At 36.7% G+C, this 23,328-nt stretch overlaps 1 protein-coding gene across 1 annotated transcript; it reads right to left on the bottom strand.

The window, feature by feature from the left end:
* Positions 1-7,902: 7,902 nt before the first annotated feature.
* On the bottom strand, positions 7,903-11,388 carry LOC140172224 (uncharacterized). Its single transcript, XM_072195535.1, has 6 exons — positions 11,127-11,388; positions 10,662-10,763; positions 10,294-10,435; positions 9,582-9,790; positions 8,409-8,510; positions 7,903-8,085 (listed from the first exon to the last, which is right to left on the bottom strand). Exons 1-6 carry the CDS (start codon positions 11,295-11,297, stop codon positions 7,930-7,932), a joined length of 882 nt encoding a protein of 293 aa, XP_072051636.1. The 5' UTR covers positions 11,298-11,388; the 3' UTR covers positions 7,903-7,929.
* Between the last annotated feature and the right edge of the window lie 11,940 nt (positions 11,389-23,328).

Here is a 23,328-nt window from a genome sequence, read left to right as displayed (position 1 = left end):
CACCGATGCATAACTTAATTTAATTTAAATTAATGAATTTATAACACGCATATTCCATCAAAACATGATGTTCAAAAGCAATGAAAGAAAAACATAATTACAAAGTCAAAGAAAATATAAAGATATACAATGATAGACCATAAAAACCAAAAACAGGGGCCTAATGTTTATAGCAAGAGTTCAAACACAAAGTCAATTAGTTGTATAGGCAGTACACATTAAGTGTGTTTTTAAAAACCATCAACAAATTTGGTAGATTTGATGCGCTCGGGAAGTGAATTTCATAAACAGGATAAACGCGGTGCTGCAAATGCAAAAGATATGTCACTCCATTTATGTTTTGATTTTGGTTCACAGAGAAGTGGTTTCGACTTTTTTGATTTTGAGTGCAAACTGCGTGATGGATTATAAAGTTTTCAATAGTACAGTTAAATAATCAGGTGCATTTCCGTTAAGAAATTTGAAGACAATGAGCATTAATTTGGTGACCGGAAGCCAATGTAATTCCTTCAAGACGGGTGATGTTGCAAAATTTCTTTGTTAATGTGAGGACCCGGGCATCATGTGACTAACCATAAAGAAGAAAATTGCAATTATCCAAGCGAGAAGTTATGAATGAATGTACTATTTGCTCAGTCGCGTGACGAATAAGATATCGCCGGATTCTTCCAATGTTACGAATGCAAAAAAGATGCATAACGAATGGCATTCGAGACACGTGGTTTTAGTGACATAGTAGAATCAAAGGTAAATCCAAGGTTACGAGCCTGTGAAGAAGGTACAATGTGTGAAATGGAGACTTTGGAGAGTTGTTGGCGTGATCCAATTAACATAATTTTGTCTTATCATCATTTAATTTAAGCAAGTTGTGTTTCATCCGGAGACGAATTTTAGTAATACATTGTTCAATACGTTTTATACTCTTATCAGCAGCTTTTTGTGAGGGTTTAAATGTAAGATACAGCTGAGTACCATCAGCATGAATATGATAACATTAATTATATTATTATGTTTTTGCACAATATGACAAACTGGGAAGGTATAGATTGTAAACCATTGTGGTCCTGGGACGGAGCCTTGTGGAACAGAGATTAAAACCATCACCATCCATTATTCAATTAGAAGAGTGCAGCTCAAATAGACATGCACTTCACTTAAGAAATAAAGGGTAATGCTAAAATCCTTACACCAAAATAATGTGTCCGAGGCAGTAAAAACGTAATTAATGCCGAATGTTTTTTTTCTGCCGAATAATGAATAGACACCCGAGTGTCTTTTCTTTTCTAATCTCGGTGGAATTATTTCGATGGTGTGTATTTTTTCATCATAGGATTATTAGCTGATCTAAACCACGCTTTCAAATGTAGATTGAATTGTTCGACTTCTCTGCTCATGAATATTGCACTACGAAATTTAAAAACTTCTTTTGTATATTTTGATCTAGGTAACCTGATATTCTGCGCTCACACGTTAATGTTACAAACTAAAAAAATGAAAACCGAAACTGCTTTCTACAAGGTTTAGGTTTCTAACAAAGGGTACAGACAAAGGTATCGGTAATGACGTAAAGCAAGAGCTTAGGTATGATAATAGGAAACCACGTGACCAAAACCAAAATCAATCCTGAAACTCATAACTTGAAAAGACCGTATGTATACCACTTATTGAAATAATTATGTTTTTGTGTAAATGTAGGAAACCCATCAATTATGTGCAAAAAAGATGTCAAATGTTTTATTTCTTTTTCACTTTATACTTAAGTTTATACATTAGTTAAGATTAGCCAGAGCTGAATAGCCAGAGGTTAATCGTGGTATGTGCTAGTAGGCCATACTTAGGAGCTGTTCAATTAACCCGGGGTGGTGAATTCTCAAAATTGTCTGCCAAAAATCGCTCGCACCATTTTGACGTGCCAAAATATTTTTGCCACCTCCATGCAAGATTTTGGATAATACTTGAACGTGTTCCTAATGTTTTCCTACACCTTTGTAGGGCGTAATGCGTAATATAGAAACGGAGCCCAAAACGTCTCTGCAAAAAATCGCTTGCACCCTTTTTAACCTGCCAAAACATTTTTCCCCTTTTAATTCACCACCCGGAGTACACATAATTATTGCACCAGCCCTTGCCATTATGTGGGGGTGTGTGCGTAAGAATATTGAGGTAACTGAGGTATAAGGGTTGTATGTTTCTGTGCGAACATGTTCATGTAATGTTCGTACGTTCACACGAGTGTGATTCTCGTATAGGTTCAATGCCCGGATGCAATGAACTGTTCTTATTCAATTGAACAACCAGGCAAAGCCTATGTTTATATATTTTAATTGGATGGGTACATTTTGCGATTGGAATATTCAAGTAGCATAAGTGAAGATGACATAGATCTGGTTATAGTATTATCAGGATTATTATAAATCTCGGTGCAACTAATTATAGTTTTATATTTTATGTATTTTGTTACGATATGAATGAATAAATTTTAACATCAGTAAAATGACATCTAGTCGGTCAATGTTATTTGCACATGTCTATTTATATCGGCCAAAGCTGTTTCCGTTGTCGATCATTATTAAGCAATTATAACACTCTAAGGTAACAATATGATATGATATGTTGGAAAGCAGCCGTTTGGATGTAATTCTCATCTTTGAAAACATTGTAAACAATAGTAAATAATAAAAGATTATAAAATACAAAATGATAATTGGTAAGATTTTCCTTCTTGATAACCATGCTAACCGTTTTCGAACATATCCACCAATAAATATACGTAGAGTCAACACGTTTATAGCAAGCCATTGGTCCCATTACGTATTGCGGCAACGCGTTGCTTTCAATAAACAACGCGTTGTTAAACCAGCCAATAGGAACATAGCTTTTGACAACGCGTTGCTTTCCAAAACAACGCGTTGTTTAAAGATGCCAAAAGCAACGCGTTGCTTTCATTTTAGAGCGTGTTGCGAAGAGCGCCAATCACAGTGAATCTTATAGAAGACTCGTCGTCGATGATACCACGTGGTTTCTATGCTTTCTGTATTCATTGTTTCCCATATAATAATCCTAAATTTATGCATAGGCCTATGTTAATTGGAACACATGCATGGTAGGGATATATTAATAATTATATCAGAGATTGTAAGTATATGTACAACATGTACATCATAACATTCATAACCGGCCCGTTCAAGATAACAACAAAGGACAATGACCTTCGCCTTATACACACAGCGATTGCGTGTAGTGACCCGTTGGAGCATGGTTGGAGCGACCTTCTCCGTCAACTATACAGCATGTTACAATAATGGTATTTACTACATGGGATGTACCTGGGTTAAACGTGAAAACATGACTGGTGCTGTTCAAATGCTTTATTTTTCACACGTACTGAACATGTATACTTATTAAATGTCCATTAAGTGAAGGCAGTGATCCTAAAATATTCTCTTCGCTTACAGGTGCAGATCGATGTGTGTTACATACACCTATTATCATCAGAAACATCGAAGTCAGCAGCTCTTGAAAGCGTTGAGATGATTGGCCAACCTACACAACGCATTGCCGACCTAGTGAGTTGAGCAATGAAAACAACGCATTGCTTTGGAAGCAACGCGTTGTTTTCGAAGGCAACGCGTTGCCAAAAGCTCCCTTTCTATTGGCTGATTTAACAACGCGTTGCTTATTGAAAGCAACGCTTTGCTTATTGCCGCAATACGTAATGGGTCCAATGGCTTGCTATACACGTTCCTATTTATACATTGTAAACGCATATTTAGCGGCCTGCAACAAAAGAAATTAAAGAAAATAAATCTAAAAAACACAATTTAAGACACAAAGACATGTCCTCCAGTAAGTCATATCTGAAAACTGGCTTCAAAGATTTGCCGAATCTGAAGTGTCTTTAATGAAAACATGACCTGTGTTTGAGTGCCTTGCATAGACACCCATTCCGCGCAAAGGGTGAATAGTTTTTAGTTTATGTATAAGTAATCGCATTTAATTATTTCATTATGATTATTGTTTGATGATCAAGTGAATATCAAAGAATAATTGAGAAAAGAAGATACTCTTCATTAACACCACACGACAGACTTCCCAACACCAGGTCAACGTATGTAGCCTAAATAGCTTAAAGCGCCACCAAATCAGAAAATAAAACAAACACCCCCAAAAAACAAACACAAAAATAAACAAAGAAAAAACGACAACAAAACCTGATAGATTTAATTTAGTTTATTTCTTTTATTGCACAATAAAAACTAAAACATCAAAAACCAACATGCGGTGTAAAAGGGAATCCGCAAAAGAAACAAAAATCGCTAAAACAAAATGCAAAAGTCAAATTTATACAAGTTAAAATTTTCCGATTACCGTACATTTGGAGTAACATAATAGAGAGATTACGATGCTCCAAACGCAGCACGTGGAACGTACGTTTTTACGTACGTTAATACGGTGTTAAATATTGCTAGTCTCGGTTCCAACCTGGATTGTGCTCATTCGTCATGAAGGAGAATATGTCGGATGGAATAAAGACTATAAATCTGATCTAATCTAATCTAGGTCGACAGAGGACATAGTGATTGAAAAATTAACAGTAAGCGTAGGCTACGGAGTCGCTGCCTAATTCAAACAGCCCGCTTTTGATTTTGACTAAAATTTTGACTTAACATGCTGCTTAAACGTTATTGTATTTTTGTGCTCCCCAAATATTATAGTTTCCAAAAAAACATATATTTTGGTAGATTAAAGATCACTACATCTATATATCATGACCTTACTTCCGAAATGAGACTTTTTCGTCCTGAATGTTGGGCGCGTTGCATGAACTTCTTCATGAGGTGAAATTAGCATATTTCAACGTAGCATCTGCGTTCCATACTACGTTGGAATCCAAAATGGGAAATCGCAATGTCATTTTTTGTACGCAAAGTATCACACACATTTCAATGGGCAATCTCTGCGTATGGACATCGCGTATAAATTTAGTCGATTTTCAACACATCGCTCTACCTTTATTATAATGATTTGTTACAAACAAAAAGGATCATAATAGTAATTAGACTTTCCTTCGCATGTTCATTATCATTGACTGTCTTTAACATATTGTGAATTGGACAAATTTTGTGCATTTTCAATGATGTATCTACGTTTATTTCGCACGTGGAAAATCTTCAAAACTGGCTAAATACGTGAGCACGCTTCGATACAGGAGAGTGGTTTTGAAATAGATCAACGTACGTCCGATACCTACGTTTGGAAATAGCAATCTCTCTAATGTATATGCAATATACGTAGCAAAATATTTTAGCAAACATACAAATATAAAAAAACCTAAAATCATTATTGAATAAACTAGGGAATCCGACAGACAGTATGGCACATGGTGTGAAGGAATAAAAATAAATGTAATAGAGCTAAAATTAAAGTAAAATAGTACAACCGACCAGCAGGGGCGCTTTTGATGGATCTAAAAAGATTAAAAAATGGATACAAGATATCAATGGTCAGGGATATCATTACATATGTGACCATCCATCTTAAACCGCTCGTAAAGTCGGCAAATTGTATTTCGAGTTACAGTGCAAAATGTGCATAAAGGTTGTATTCATATTGACCTAATGTTTGACCTACATGTTTCTCATTTTAGTGTCAGTCAAACGCCAATCTTTAATCGTATTGTTGAAGAGGATAATAAGCTTATACTTATGTATAGAGTTAGTAAATAGCCCTAGTCTTTGTTTACTCTGGCCAAATCCTGTTCAAGTGGTGGGTTAACTAACAATCAACGATGAGAGGACATTCCTGAACCTCGTTGACTTGGGGATGATTTGAAGTGACCGCCAATTATGACAATTTGATATATAATACCAGCGATGCGGAAAAACAGAAATATTGTTGGACCCAAATAATGTACCTTTTACTGAAGGAGCAAAGTGTTAAAACAAGCCATAACTCCGCTTCTGGCTATTGTTTGAAGTCAAATGATATTTCATTGTAAAGCTTATGATATATATTTTCTAAACACGGAAGAAAACAAAATTGACCATAGGCCGATTTTACGAGCGTTTCGATGGTCACATATTTCAAAGTTTTTCTAAATCTTTTCTTAGTGTTACTTTTCTATAGGTTGGTATGAAAGTATACAATCAGAAGATACCAAATTGTATGCGTTGGAGTAGCGCAAAGTTATCTTGCCAGTGACATCGAGCGAGGTACGTCTTGAATTACATGAAAAACAAAACGTTGTCCGAAAGTTCAACGCTCAGATATAGGCTCTAAACGTTGACGGTGATTTTCCCAACTATATAGCCCAACAAAATCGGATCTTGCTTTTGTCGATGTGCTGCATTGGGTCACCTTTAATCGGTAAAATATTACTATCACAAGAGCCTGAAGGTGCACTTATGATAATAATGATTGGAATTTGCAGTATATGTGCCCTAAAAACTGCTACAACGTGATTGGCCCGTTCTCCACGTTTTTTTGTCACAGAAAAGCTCCTGTGCAGCAAGATCTACATCACCATCAAGTTCCTGAAATTCAAAAGTAGAAGCAGCGCAGTATTATCATGATAATATCCCTGAGACCATGACTTAATAATTAATACACATGTAATCAATCTTTATTTTCACTAAAAAATGGCGTATATCAAATTAAAACACTGCCAGATCAATTGCACCGCGATTGGGTATCAGGAATTGTTATACATGATGTACAGTTAATATTTATACATTCTTTTATATGGATGCTTCAGTTGTTACACCAAATATATTTCAATGAAAACCCTCCCACTCGGCTATTTCAAAAAGGTAATCAGGCTTCCTTAGCCTGTACAATAAATTTAAAATCATTAAAATCTTTTATTCTAAAAACACTTTTAAAAACAATGTCATTTTGGCGTATACAGCTGTGAATCCAGCCTTAGGGGTGCGAGTCATAAACAATTGCGACATACCTTGCGAGGTATGCTCGTCTCAATTGATGGTTTCAGTAGCGTTTTCCTCTTTTCCCTCCACTTTGCCGCAAAGCCGAGTTGTAAACCGCCAAATAATAAGAAAAATAATTGCTAATACGATAGCACCATAAAACACGCCGACTACAATTTGCATATAATTGAAAGATGGACCTGTAGGATCTGGTGAAAAATAAAGTTATCAAGATAGAATAGAAGTATTAGGACAGATACACATGCAGCAATGCAGAAATGCAGAAATGCAGAAATGCAGAAATGCAGAAAGAAAGAAAGAAAGAAAGAAAGAAAGAAAGAAAGAAAGAAAGAAAGAAAGAAAGAAAGAAAGAAAGAAAGAAAGAAAGAAAGAAAGAAAGAAAGAAAGAAAAAGAAAGAAATAAAAAAGAAATAAAAAAAAAAAAGAAAGAAAGAAAAGAGAGAGAGAGAGAGAGAGAGAGAAAAGAAGGAAAGAAAGAGAGAAAGAAAGAAAGCAAGAAAGAAAGAAAGAAAGAAGGAAAGAGAGTTGAAGGAGTAAATACAAAGAATGAAGCCGAATGAAATATATCTAGTGTCAACATACCAAATTGACTCGTGCATAACTCTGTCTCATTTAGAAGTCCATTGCATCTGATTCTGATCTCATATTGATTTTCACAATCTTCTTGCTTTGTTTAGTGTTATTTGTGACCTGTCGCCACGAAATGAGCGTTAAGTCGCAAGTTGGTAGTTTCGCGACATCTTGGCTAACTGAGTTGATGTCCTTTGTTTGCTGCGCACCTGAACAAGCCAGTAGCATGTCCTTTGAGAATGGCTCATTGTGCCCCTATTCACAAAGGACAAAAAGACATACTACTGGCTTGAACAATTGCATACATAAGAAACAAAGAACACCCACGCAGTAACCATGGGGTCTCGAAACTACCAACTTGTGACTTTATGCTCATTTCGTGGTAGCAGGTCACATTTATTATGTATTTCGTTTATTTCATCTTACCATTGGGACTACAAACGGGAACTTTACGTGTATTGATAGTGACATCTGCCCTAGGTCCAATGGCATCAAATGGCGTTTTGTTCCCATCTTCGCCGACAATGTATACGGGAGTTTCAGATACATTGTAAAAACGAGTTTGTATCTGAAAATGTTACATCAAAACAACGATATTTCATACTCTTAGGTAAACACTGAGCTGTGTATTTTAGTCTTCTACTTCGTCTGAGATGATGATAATGACGAGACGACGACGATGACAATGATGATAATGTAGATGTTGTTGTTGTTGTTGTTGTTGGTGATGATGATGATGATGATGATGACGAAGACGACGACGACGATGATGATAATGATGATGACGATGACGACGACAACGACGACGACGACAACGATGATGATGATGATGATGATGACAATGATGACGATGACTTAACCTCACTTTATCACTTGACGTCAGTAACTTACATGTAAGTTGTAGTTTGCGTTTCGTGAAATAGGATTGGAAGTTGAAACAATCGCCTTAAATAAAACCTCGACATTTGAAAAGTGCACAGCGGCTTTTTGATCCTGGTGAAACAAACATAACGTTTTAGACTATTCTTATTTTAGATTAGATTAAGATGTCTTGATTACATGTATAGCAGTGGACGTCAGAAGAATATACCATATAGATTTGGGCAACTCTTGTATCTATTGATTATTTATTTATTTAGTTGGAAATGTTCTTTGCATGAAAGATTAGGCTTGTAAATAGGATGGAAGGTGTAACTTGTGATGGAAAGACGGAAATCCGTTTGAATATACTGATGACTTTAGAATTGTCGCCAAATGATCTACATGGTATCAGAAAAATAGCGGTCAAAGATGTCTGTCGTCTTGCAAGGGTTGGGGATTTTGAATTTCTATAATAAGGTCACGTTGTTACTCCATAAAGGACATAATGGCATTCAAACACGTACTGAACACACAAGAAAATGTTTGGTGTGATTTAAGGTCATCCGGTGCCTTACGGGCTAGCCACGTGAGTCCCCCGGAACATGAAGAACTTAATACTTGAGTTGCAAATCAAAATGTGAATGTTTTGTTGGTGCAGATTTGTCACCAACAAACCTTACACATCGTCGCTGGGCAGTAAAAACCTCCTATGTAAATTTCCACTGTTACTCATTTGGCAAAACAGGGAACAGTACAAAAAAAACCCAGTATTTTCATTTTGCAGGGGAAATTAAACACACATAAATATTTTAACACAATCAATTATAATTAATTTTGACATTGTGAGGGTATGCTAGTTGTGGAAACGGAACAAGCTTTACATAATTATATCTGTGACAATTGACCCTGCAAAAGATATTTATCTCTCCAACAATATTAATGTATTATTAATTTTTGCCAAAAAATGTCAATTCCACGATTTCATTTATGTCATTATTTTGAACGTTTCCGAACAAAATGATACTTCAATTTAAATGACCGAAGCCCAATCCCTTAGAAAAGTTATAATGGGCATTTAAAATCTGCCAAAATTATCCATGAATGCCAAAAGTTACCCATTTTACGGTGTTTATGTTTCCTTCGTTACATTATCCATCCTGTTTTGTTCCAAAATCTCCTTTTCTTTCTTTTCACACCACTAACCTCGGAGAGTACATAGTCGTCAGCAGACGCCACTATTGAATTATCATTGTCCAGCAGGTGAACTAAATAACGTCTTAACATCCAACCGGGTTCAGTTTGTACAGGGGCGTTCCATTCAACAAATGCAGACTCAATCATTGTCTGGTCATTGATTGATGGTACCAGACAAGTCATTCGTGGATTCACTGGAGCACTGGCAACTTGTATAGCTGCAATGTAAGATGATTGATTACACATTAAGTTCCTAATGCGTCAACTAACTATAATCTTATTGGGTACCTTAATTAATTAATTAACTTGTTTTTCATATTATTATGTACACAAAGATACTATCTGAATAATATCTCAAATTCACACATTGCTGGTCCTAATGTATGAAGAGGTCAAGACATGGATCTTCCAACCAATTTGGTATTTTCTGTGGAGAACTGAAGTATGGGAAAGGGTCACGTCACCTGACCGCTTCCACGGTTACCACATGACTCACGTCATGAAAAGCATTTAAAATATACCGCATTCACTAGTGCATAATTAGATCTCATTTGGAAGTCCATTGCATCGCAATCCTGTCTCATATTGATCTTCACACACCAGAGTTCTGCTCTCCTAGACATGTATCGCATGTGATCCTCGCATTTAATATTCAATGTCTCACATTGATGTCCTGCTAGGATACAGCAGATAGGTCATCTCTCTCTTTATTTTATCTTACCATTGAAACTACACTCGGAAACTTCACGTGTATTGATAGTGACCTCTGCCATAGGTCCAATGGCATCAAGGGGTGTTCCCTTTCCATATTCGTCGACAACGTATCCGGGAGTTTCGGATACATTATAAACACGAGTTCGTATCTGAAAATGTTACATCAAAACAACTTTTAATCTACCGTCTATACTGAAAATTTACCTGAATTTTATATTCTTTCTCTATCTTCACGTTCGTTTCACTGGATCGAAATCGGTGAATACTGGACTGTGCATGTTTAATAATCTTCTGCGTCATTCGACATGACAATGACGACGACAAAGATGACAATGATGATTATTTTATATCATTTACCACTTGACATTAACTTACCTGCAATGTGTAGTTTACGTGTCGTGAAAGTGTGACGAATGTTGAAACAATCGCCTGGAATGAAACCTCGGCATTTGATGATAGTACAGCGGCTTTTTCATCCTGGTGAATCAACAATATGCACCTTCTTAAACTATTGTGTCTAAGATAGACTATTATTACTTTAGATTAGATTATGATGTCTAGATGAAAACACTGAAAAATATACTATATAGACGTGGACAAGCCTTGCATTTAGTTATTTAGTCAGTTAATTTGTTATTTAGTCAGTTAGTTAATTATTTAGTTGACCCTGTAGAATAGTTGATCATTTCAGTATCCATGTTCTAGAATGCATTTATATGTCATTACTACTTTGAACGTTTCCATATCGAATCACTTAGAAGTTATGGGCAGTTCAAAATATGCCAAAGTTAACCCTGCAAGTTACCAAATTTTCTCCTTTTTTCTGTACACCTCACTTACCTCGGAAAGTGAATAGTCTGCAGACGCCACTATTGAATTATCATTGTCCAGCAGGTGAACTAAAAATCGTCTTAATATCCCACCAGGTTCAATTTGTACAGGGGCATTCCATTCAAGAAATACAGACTCGATCATCGTCTGATCATTGGTTGATGGTACCAGGCAAGTCATTTGTGGATTCAAAGGAGCACTGGCAACTTGGATAGCTGCAATGTAAGATGATTGCTTAATAACACACAATATAATGGCTAGCAATGAACCTTCTTGCAGAATTGTGTGAGCCATTATAATACAATACAATGTATTTATTTATGCTGTGACCTACCACATATGATAGCAAGACAGTCAGACTGGTAGTACCAGTATGATCATATTGAAAGTACTTTAAGTGATGTTAAGCATACAAAACATGATATTTTGTAATAAAGAAATTTAGTGATTTCCTTAGCCAATGTAGCTTTAAAAACTGCAAACTGCAAAACGTGCGAGATGTCAAGCGTGTGCATTGAAGCGTGTGCAAATAATACGCGCTGGACGGCTTGCAGTACGCTTAATTTGTAAAAGGAAATCTGAATAATACTTTATCTCATTTGGAAGTCCATTGCATCGCAATCCTGTCTCATATTGATCTTCACACACCAGAGTCCTGTTCTCCTAGACATGTATCCTGTGTGATCCTCGCATTTAATATTTAATGTCTCACATTGACTGATATCCTGCAAGATACACAGCAGATAGGCCACCTCTCTCTTTATAATTGTTAATCAATAATGGGTATTTCACTTCACAGTCAAACTGGTGTGTGCCCTGACGGATTATCCATTGACCAGCTGTTAAACCAATAAGTCTTTTATCTGTATGCCTTATAACCAACCATGATAACAGATTAAGAGTCTGTAACAAGGTCGGCCATTGGCGGCTTGCTAATCAGTTCTGGCATTATACAAAGAGCAGCACCAATCACAGCACATGTTTGATAATGGGCAACCAACGTATCAATAATAGTATAATTTAGGCGCTGACGCAAGCTTTCATGCGGGAAATATTAACACATTCTCGCTAGTCGTACCCTTTTTCGAGATATTGATACGGCGCTAAAGGCTACGGCTTTTCCAGACACAGCGACGAACCCTATAAACAGAGGTAAGTTATCATCTTGTTACAAGGAATTCAAAGTAATTTTATCATCAATAGCTCCACATAGAGGAATACGACATCTATCGTGAGCCAATCTGCATTCTGTTGCCTGCAAAAGCCGACAATCAGGTAAAAATTCGAAAAGCAGCGTGACTAGATATTTGCGTTAATTTCATGATACTTTTAAAACGCATTGAAAACGCCAAATTGCAGACATAAAATATATAATATTACTAAATCACCCAAGCAGATGGCAACGTAGGTATGTGGAAAAGAACTGCAATAACAATGACAAACTATGTGCCCAAAGAGTTGTCTTTGGCATGTCACTATTTTGAAATATCACCAAAAATATCAAATTTTGGGAAAACGCCCCAAGATTTCACACAAACACGAACCTTCCAAAATAAATATATATTAGCACTCGGCGGCCCAGTGACTACCTGTCGCTGTGATTTGGGGTACAGATACCTGTACTTCAAGTTCGCCCATACCCTAAGTTGTTAGAAATCTGCACTTACGCTTACTGCGGCAACACTCCAAGTCTCCTGTTGTTTTGTAACAATCTTGAAATAAAAATAAGAATAACGAAATGTGAAGTTCACAAGTATTTCCGTCACAAAAGCACATACATGATTAGGGGTACAATAATTTTGAACAAATTTAATTCCACATGCGTATATAAATTTAAGGATGATTTGTAATGCTTACTTGTAAACACAGCCAAATTAAAAAGTCACCACTAGTGCCATCCCCATTTAATAAGAGTCTGATGAGTTTATGGTAAAATAATTTATATAATAATTTTCTATTCACTTTCCTTCGAAGGTTGATACCAAATTTGATATCAAAAGTTTAATTATCGTGAGCATAGGAACCGTTGTTTGGAAATTCGTGCAATTTTTAAAATGACAAATTACGAATTGACCACCCAAAAGCCGATGCATGGTATCAGCTTATTATGTGGCCTGAAGCAACCCGTACAGGAATCATTGTACACTTCCTGCGCAGAATTAAAAGAGCGTGGTATTTGATTTGCATTTTGACATGCATGGGTAAACCTTTAATGACAAAATGACAAATCTAAAATTTCATTTAAAATCAACACTCCTTGTGTGGGAGATTAATGTCATATCTTCATCTTCCATAGGGACATATGAATTCCCAATGGAATAGCCCAACTGTCCTTTATGGATACCTAATGTTGGCTCAATCAATCTCGAATCACTATTTGAAGAAGATTTTGAATTCCGTCTCGGAGGTGTAGTAGCCATGTTGGCAGTAAATATCTGTTGAAAGAAAAACAAAAATACTATCCAGCCCTATTAAAATAAGTGACATATTATTCATCGAAAAAACCAAAAAACAAATAACAAATGAACTAGTGTTGCATACAATACAAACAATCCGACCGGCTTAATGACCTTTGAACCCAAATCCTATAGACAATGGCTATGTCAATTCATGTGTCCAATTAGCGTCACTCAGCTATGTTCTTTGAAGCAGAAGATGCAATTTGAAAGTATTTCGTCTCGGACCGGAAGTGACCCCTTAATGACCTTTGATTCCAAATTAAAAAAACACATACACTGGGTAACAACAACTCATGTGTGAACACACGGGCTCTCTGCTATGTTTTCCCTGGCATATAAAATTGTTGACGGCATTTGGTTTTAGACCGGAAGTAACCCCTTAATGACCTCTGACCCCAAATAAAAAATGTCACATTTACGTCACTGTTGTATGTTTTTCTTGGCTAATACGAATTATTGAAGGTATATGGTTTAAGACCGGAAGTGACCCCTTAATGACCTTTGACCCCAAATAAAAATACCACATATAAACTGAGTAACAACAATTCATGTGTGAACATACCGGCTCTTCTGTTTTTTCTAGGCTAATAAAAGTTGTTGACGGTATTTGGTTTTAGACAGGAAGTGACCCCTTAATAAACTCTGACCCTAAATTCATGTGTGCGTAACATACCGGTTCTCTGCTACGAAGTGACCCCTTAATGACCTTTGACCCCAAATCTGTGAACACATATAGACACTGGCTAAAAATCACCAGTCCGGCAGAAGATTCGGTGGGATTTTGGGTCCGATTCCCGTTCGTCGCTCTATGCGTTGTGGCCGCTAATAATCCTGCAGGCGTCTTATATCCGATCGTTCAACGTCCGACAAATGACCGGATTTGGGGGTCCGATTCCCGTTCGTTTCTCTATGCGTTGTGGCCGCTAATAATCCTGCAGGTGTCTTATTTTCGATCGTTCAACGTCCGACAAATGACCGGATTTGGGGGTCAACGTCCGACAAATGTCCGGATTTGGGGGTCCGATTCCCGTTCGTCTCTCTATGCGTTGTGGCCGCTAATAATCAATCGTTCAACGTCCGACAAATGACCGGCGAATCCGTCGCATGTGCACCAACAGGGACGTCCACCCTATCAGAAAAGTGGGGGAGGAGAGTGTGTTTGAGAGGGTTTTTGACCCCTTAGAGGCAGTGACGTAGCAAGCACTTTTTCAGAGGGTGAACAAAGTGGGGAAAGACAACTTTTAAGGGGGTAAATTTTGACGAAAATGGTCAAATATTGGCTAATAAGTACAAAAGGGCTACAAATCTGATATATCAGGGCAATTTTAGCACTATTATTGGGTACTATTTTAGTTTGAAACGAAAGCCTAATTGAAGCCATTAAAAAGTTTTCACCATTATTGTAGGCCCTATAATATAAACAATTGTTTTAAAAATAACACGTGGATGTCCATAGCAGAAGCAAAAAGGAAGACTTGTCCATTTTTGACAATGAAGGTCCAATTGAAGCCATTTGCATGGGGACTGTAGGGCCTCTTTACATTATTAGGACTAGGCCTATTGTGTATAAATTTAGTTTTAAAAATAGAAAATTGTGTTTTAGTACATCATTTTTACACTATTATTGCCTTAAACAAAAAACAAAGAAGGCCCGATTTGAATTTGCAAAATTTAAAATGTTACACTGATCCACTGACACTTAGATATAAGACTTCAGACTCGTATATTCAGGTAAAGCATGCATGGATTGATATGTTAAAGTCAGGAATAGACCTATAAGTCCGTCTTAAATACTGACTTTGGTGACAAAATATCACGGGCCCTGCATATGGACTGGCCGGCAGTAATTTTCACAGGCTTTTGGGCCAAGGAACCACATTTAAGCACTGTCTATAATAATCACAGGCCTATAGGCCTACTTAGGCTTACTAGTACTACTATCCTGGGCCTACTCAATAACGTATACAATTTAACCTTTTCCATGTTTTCTCTTCTTTTTTCTTTTTTGTCAATCACTAAAACTGGTAGGAATTTGATATTGCGTCCTCTACCCTTCAGAAAGTGCCCCCTTCCCTCAATACTACTTACATGCATAGGCCTACTACTAAATTACGTGCAATTTAACTTTTCTCTTCTCTTCTCTCTTCAATTTTTCTCACTTTCTTTTTTTTCTCTCCTTTCCCCTTTTTTCTACTTGTCAGTCACTAAAGTACTGGGGGAAATATGATATTGCGTCACACACCCTTCAGAAAGTCCCCTCCCCCCATGATCAATGCACATGTTCGCCATAGGCCTACATCCGGCACAAGCGCCTGCGAAACCTTGCAAACACCCGCGGTATATAAACGAAAGAATAACGAACAAACCCAGGGTATATATACAGAACAGTACGAACACACATCGGACAACTTCCGAACATGTGTATTCAGCACACTCCGTTTCAAGTTTTGTGCATGCACAAAACTTGAAACGTATTGTCGACGGACTAAACAAACATCACCTAACACGAAACGCATTTGGCGGATAATAACAGGACATATGAAGAACATAAAACGAACATTGACGAACACTAACGGATTTGCTAAAATCCCATCCGTTTCTTATACGGAATACCGATCCGGTGTAGTGTGACACGAAGACGGTCTAGGTCAACGTACATCACCGAATGCAAAAATATGCTATCCGGTGGTGAAGGCCTCACAGGAACGTATTTGCAACGAACACGGGCCGAGTGCAACGAACAAAGAACGAACATGAAGGACCAAAGGACTAAAAGTTTAGTCACCAACTTTTTCCCCAATTTGACCTTCTAAATCAAGGGTAAAAAGAGACATCCAGAAAATCAAGTGCCCTTCATTTGTTTAGTTTTATTGTTACTCTCAAAAATATGGATCATTTTAGAATTTTACTCTTTTCTTTTTTACATACTCTTTTAAATGTAAAAGAGTGAAAAACTCACTCCCCAAAAGAGTGATTCACTTATAAGAACACTAAAAAAAGAGTGAATGTGTTTTTTTAACTTTAAAACCATCCTAAAGAGAGTGAAAACCATTGACTCTAAAAGAGTGAATTTTAATTCTTTCAAGGAGTTAAATGAAGGACAACTCTAAAAACGTGTTGTCCTTCATTTAACTACTTGAACGAGTTGAAATTTACGGTTTTCACCTTTTTTGAGTGGTTTTATAAATGAATTTGGGGAGTGAGTTTTTCACTCTTTTACATTTAGAGAGTATTTCTTTATTTATATAGATAAAGAAAAAGTTAAAAAAAGTACAATTCAAAGATAAATAAAAACATGAGGAAGTATCCACCAAATATAAACCATTCCATGCATTGCCACAAATTGAACAGACATATCTGCTTAAATGAATATCTATAAACTTTACCAGATCTGTACAGGTCACTGCATCATCGTATATCGGTGATTATGGCTAAAACGAATACCGTCAACCGGCGTGAATGGGGATACGGCATAGGGACAAAAGTTTGACGTTCATCGTATTTGACTCTGGTATTTGACTAAAGAAGACTTAGTTACAAGCCTTTTATGGGATTGGCTTTTTGTGCAGGAATTGGCCCCGGGGAATTGGCAGCTATTCAATTTAACTTAATAAGAACTTGAATGTAAACATTTTAAATACCAAGGGAAAAGACAAAGAGAGGAGTTGCACATCATTTGATTGTAGGGTGCTAATTTTGATTGCCAATTACAAAAATATTATCCTGAAGTTAGGATTTGGCTGAAGAAAATTACCAGCCTGAGGAAGTAATTTGGAGGTTGAGAATATATAATTTATAACCTTAAGTAGGCATATTGGTCGGGAATATATAATTTTATAAGTATTAACTTAAAGAAATATATTGTAGCCTCCTGAATATCTTCCTTTTTTATACTCACCAATGTCGCTCTCTCCATTTACCGGAGGATCCCAAGAAACATTCGCATGCAAAGTGTGGTTATCATGTTCATCTGTGTATGACACCAATCGGATGCTGTCCGCATCTACATCAGCTGTGGAAAGATAGATATATTTCGAGTCAAGGTAAGTACTTGCCATGACCAGGCCAGCCAGGGTGTAGTTTGACACCCCAAATCGACAAAAAAGGTCCATTTTTCATAGCAAAAATGTCCAAGAAAATTCATATTACAAACAAAAAATAACAAAGGACCACTTTTAGTGTTAAAGCCCCTAAAAGTCATTTAAAAGAAATAGAAATGATATAGTGAGCAATAGCCCATGATAAGATCAAGAACTTACATATAGGCACCTAGGCACTATAAAAGAAAACCACATGGGCCAATCAATGGTTCACAGCAGGTTAGGAACAGTACAGAGGATGATTTAAGGAAGCCCCATCATGCACTGTAAAAGTGTTATCACTAGAGTTTCAACTGCCACTTTACTTCTCAAATCCCATTGAACTCAGTGCAAAAGATGTTGTTTTAGAATTGCCCGTGTGTCATTATTACTTGGTCGATTTCAGATCTAAATGTATGCATGAAGGATAATTCACAGCTTCTGTAGATAACATAAAATGTGAAATCGACCAACCTTTAGAAGGTGTTTTTATTGTAAATATATCTGTCCAAATTCAAATTTAGCCATGCACGTGTGTATGCAGTGGGCGGGCAGTGGTGTCATGTTCACTCACACAGCTGTGCTAACCGCAAGACTTGCTGGGAAGTGCTTAAATCATCCTCTGGGAACAGTATGAGTGAAGGCGTACAGTAAAGCATCAGACACATGATAATATATCATTGATATGCTTATGCACTCTGCTCTTGAAGGATCATAAACATTTGTCAGATATGACTCCATCTTATAGTAGGCTATTCCAAACGTGAACTGCGGTGTGGATGGAAGGTCCTGCCAGTAGATATGGTTCTAGAAAGTGGTACTATGAGAGCATGGTAAGGCATTGGCAAGCTGGTGCGGGTAGCTCCTCTGACTACAAATGGCTTTAGTAGCAGTGCCTTCAGATCTAGTGGGCACAAGCTGGTGCGCATTTTCATGTAACCATGCGCATTGTTGACATTGGCTTGAGGCGTATGTGTCTGACCATGTCGGCTGCTTACTCCTTTCATAATGCAGTTATACTGCATAGCAAACATGATTCGACCTTTGCAGTACTTAAACCTGGTTAACAGGAAACTATTCCAGCAGAATCAACCGATAAAGTCTATCATCCACATTGAATGGGAGACTGCACTTATGCCCAAAATATGGCACTTGCCAATCAATAATCACCCACTTGAAATCCCCTGGCTCGCTGCACTGACCAAAGTTATGGACAGATATGGGAGCTGTTTTTGCTGTTATCTGTCATTTACTTATCAGGGAGGTACGAACATTTTGGAGATGCCCCACATACTCAGTTTTTAGCCTACATGTAATGTATACATTATTCTTGACTGACATCAAGTACAAAAACTATCCGTCAAGTGGTTTAGCTTTAATGCCATTCGGAATATAGCGGTCTACAAGCGAGTGATAGTCACTAAAAGTTGCCGTGCCCTACTAAAACACCAAAGTGCGAATATTTTCAAATATCTAAATTAGCTAAAAATTTAGGACATGTTACAAAACTATATTTCCTAGAATTTCAGAGAGTACAATAAATATTGGCCGGTTATTTTTCACACAGTGCCGTTAATTAGGAAATGCCCTATACCTCTAACATACACTGTTTGTAGAGGTCACACCTCAATGGTGAGAGCACTGTGTGCAGTAACTGCAGTATGTAAGCATATTGGCATACATACAATACAAACAGTGACAGTGATAAGAAACCATGGCCACACTGAGATGTTATGGTCACAGGACCGGTAGGTATTTTGCATGTATGTTGTAAAAGGTGTTGATACCCCGGGTTAAAGCCATATTATAACATTTGCTGAGAAAGACGCCCTCAATATTTTTCAAAATACTGGTTTTTGCATAATTATAATGTACTTTATTAAACTAACATACTCTGCAAAAATCAAGACTCTAGGTACTGTAGTTTAGTCACAATCCGAGATTTTGTATAAAACGCAGGAACCGTCGTTTTATTATGATGATGGAATATGTGACCAGGCAGCACAAATGAGCCGTAAATTCCCTAAATTGTATTCTGAGTTACGGTGTAAAATGTGTACGAAGGTCATATTCATCGGTAACTTAAGCTGGCCCGACATCCGTCTCATTTTCATAGTCAAAAACTAATCAATAATCCTATTGTTGAAGTGGATAATAAGCTTCTACCTTAGATGGCTATAGAACTTTTAATAGCTCGGGTCTTTGTTTGCTTTTGCTAAATCCTGTTCAAGTGGTGGGTTACCTGGCATTGTATTTTGTACAGGTATGCATAACCAACAATTAACAATGAGAGAACTTTCTTAAACCTCGTTGACTTGGTGATGATTTGAAATGACAGATGTAAAAACTTAAAAAGCTATAATTTTGTTGAAGGAGCAAAGTTTATCAAACCATAACCCCGCTTCTGGATATCGTTTGAAGTCAAATGATATACCATTTTTAAGTTTATGATGTTTATTTTTAAACACGAAATAAAACAAAATTGACGGGGGGATGGATTTACGGCTCATTCGCCGTGGACGGTCACATATTAGTCGAATATTAGTACAACCGAAGGGGACATAGCTGATTTATTTTTATTTATTTATTTATTTATTTATTTATTTATTTATTTATTTATTTATTTATTTATTTATTTATTTATTTATTTATTTATTTATTTATTTATTTATTTATTTATTTATTTATTTATTTATTTATTTATTTATTTATTTTGTGCAGTGATTTATTTTATTGGTGTATTCAAGTTGGGAAGAGGATAAAAGTCGCCAAGATGTCATCGAGCTCTCACATAGGCCATACCGTCCATCACTGAACCATGGTAAATGATCAAGCTTGGACGTCCAAAAAAATCTTAGGCGTCAAAGATTTCATGTGATTGGCTGCTTTCAGTGTAAAACTAAATTATCGGACGTCCAAGATTACATCTTGACGTTCAAGCAGTAACGGGTGGCATGAGGTAGTCCCCCCTGACAAAAAAGAGAAAGAGAAAAGGTTTTATACCCTTCTGACCAAAAATAAAAGAGAAAATCGGGAAAGCAAAGGAAAATAAAACGGACAAGGAGCCCGTTTTCACCAAAATTCACCCCGTTCATGGGGCTAAAATAGTGTAAAATGCAACATTGTTGCGGGCTAAGTGCGCACATTGTCCCAATAAAGCCTTTTCCACCCCGACCATGGGCCAACATTGTTCAAAATACAACATTTTGGCGCGCTATACACACGCACATTGTCCCGGTCTTAGTCCCCGATTTTTTTTATTTGCCCCCCCCCCTCTTCCGACCAATAAAGCTGTCTATACCCTGCGTCCAAGATTGCATCTTGGACGTCGAAGGTTAGCCGCTAATATCAGTGGACAAAAATCAATACAATAAATTGTACTTACGAATTAGACACTGGGTTTTCATTTCACATGGCAAAAGTACATACGTCATAATCACGCAAAGTATGCACACAAATCCTTGTTTTAGTCCCATTATTATTCCTTCCAAGTTGACGATCTACGTAAAACAAATTGAAATAATGATTTTCAGTTTAGTTGTGCATCGTACCTTTTGTAGAATGTGCAATTGAAAATTACATGCAGTCTGTCTGTCTGGAATACAGAATTAATAAAGGACATGTAATTTGAAAGAAAAAATGCTATTTTATTTACCTTTATATTAGCTTGAACATGTCGAATGCATGAATTCTAAAATCGTTACTAGTTGAAAATAATACGCCGTACACAATAAAGTTCAGTTTCACATTTCGCAGATAATATTAATTCATTTACCCTTGACCTTGCCGTGACGAACTGTTTTTTCCCTTTTTTTTCATCATTCTATTTAAATTTAATCATGCGACAAGTTGGTGGAGTTAATAGGGACCCTACTTAGTAGTAAACAAAATGGCGTTACTGAGTGAAATTGCACACGTAACGTTTATTAGGCCCTGGGCTAGGAATCGAAACCCTCCCCACTCAACATCGCTCATTATATTGGCGTTGCGTGTTGCATGCACCAGGGGACTAAAACAGTGCAGAAAATTGTGACAATCAACCTGAAATGGATGATAAAATATGTTATTACTTTTTCTTTGTGTCATATCTCGGCATAAATGAAGTGCACCTGCAAAAACCGCTCATTCAAAACCTGTTTTTTTTTCTCATTCAATATGTTTTTCTCTGGACAAGAGTTTTATGCCATTTAAGAGGGAAGATGCAATTCAAATGAACTTTGTATAGACAGGTTGTGCATATTTTCAGTCTATATGACTGGTCGAGAAAAAGAAAAAAGAAATACAACGTCAATTATTTTAAGTGGTTATTCGAGTTCAATTTTGTAAATAGTTCTGTAGCAGCACCTATCATCAATCAAATAGCACAATTTGGGTTACTGTTTAAAATTACACAAAGGCTATGGTAATAATTTAAAAAATAGCTAAATTTGTAGTACATTTTTGTCATTTAAAGGTTTTTTGGCAGTCATTTTTTCAAAAAGCGCCCTCAAATTGATATTTAAATGTCATTATATGGGATTTTAAGGCATTTTGGCGACCATTTTGAAAAAGCGCCATCTATCAATATTTTTCGTTTACAAAAGTGAGCTTTAGTCAATATAATACCATATGTGATCGTACAGCACGAATGAGCCGTAAATTGTATTCTGAGTTACAGAGTAAAATTCATCGGTAACTTAAGCTGGCGCGACATCTTCTCATTTTGATAGTCAAACACCAATCAATAATCCTATTGTTGAAGTGAAGCTTCTACCTTAAATGGCTATAGAATTTTTGATAGCGCTGGTCTTTGTTTGTTTTGGCTAAATCCTGTTCAAGTGGTGGGTTACCAGGCAAAGTATTTTGTATGTATAACCAACAATTAACAATGAGAGAACTTTCTTAAACCTCGTTGACTTGGGGATGATTTGAAATGACCGCTAATTTAATATGACTGTTTGATATTTATTGCCAGCAATGTGGAAAAAGAGAAACATTATAGAAACGAAAGAAGCTACCATTTTGTTGAAGGAGAAAAGTTTAACAAACCATAGTCCCGCTTCTGGATATCGTTTGATGTCAAATGATATACCATTTTAAAGCTTATGATGTAAATTTTCTAAACACGAAATAAAACAAAATTGACCGGGGAAGGAATTTACGGCTCATTCGCCGTGTACATTGAAATGCCAGTATATGGGATTCTGGCTGTCATTTTGAAAAAGCACCCTCATTTGCTACCAAACACTCTTAATTGACCAAGATTGATGCGAGTATATAAAAGTTGGTGCATTTTCAAAAGTTGTGACGTGTCATGTCAAAACAATACACTCAGTCGAAATCGAGAGCGTGGTGAAGCTTGTTTGCCCGCGATGGGTCCCTGCTGACTACCCCAAGTGCCGGTAATGCGCGGTTTATTCAATTGTTTAATTGGAAATGCATTTGCCAGATGTTTTAAAAGAAAAGATACTTTTATCATTATTCAACATCACTTGCAAAAAGCAACTTGATTTGATGAGATGTATCATGGTGCTAGTTTTATGAAGGTGTCCATTTTTGTCAGCAAAATAATTTACTGGATGGGCATTTTTGGGCCACGGGTAACATAATTTACTGGATGGACAATTTCCTGTTATTTACCTCCCTGAAGAATAATGTGTTGTGTACGTGTCGCTGTTAATTTTGCGCACCAAC

Source organism: Amphiura filiformis, chromosome 15, assembly GCF_039555335.1.
Source record: "Amphiura filiformis chromosome 15, Afil_fr2py, whole genome shotgun sequence".
Classification (NCBI taxonomy): Eukaryota; Metazoa; Echinodermata; class Ophiuroidea; order Amphilepidida; family Amphiuridae; genus Amphiura; species Amphiura filiformis.
The sequence above is the reverse complement of the archived record's forward strand: the minus strand, read 5'-3'. Positions and strand labels throughout refer to the sequence as shown.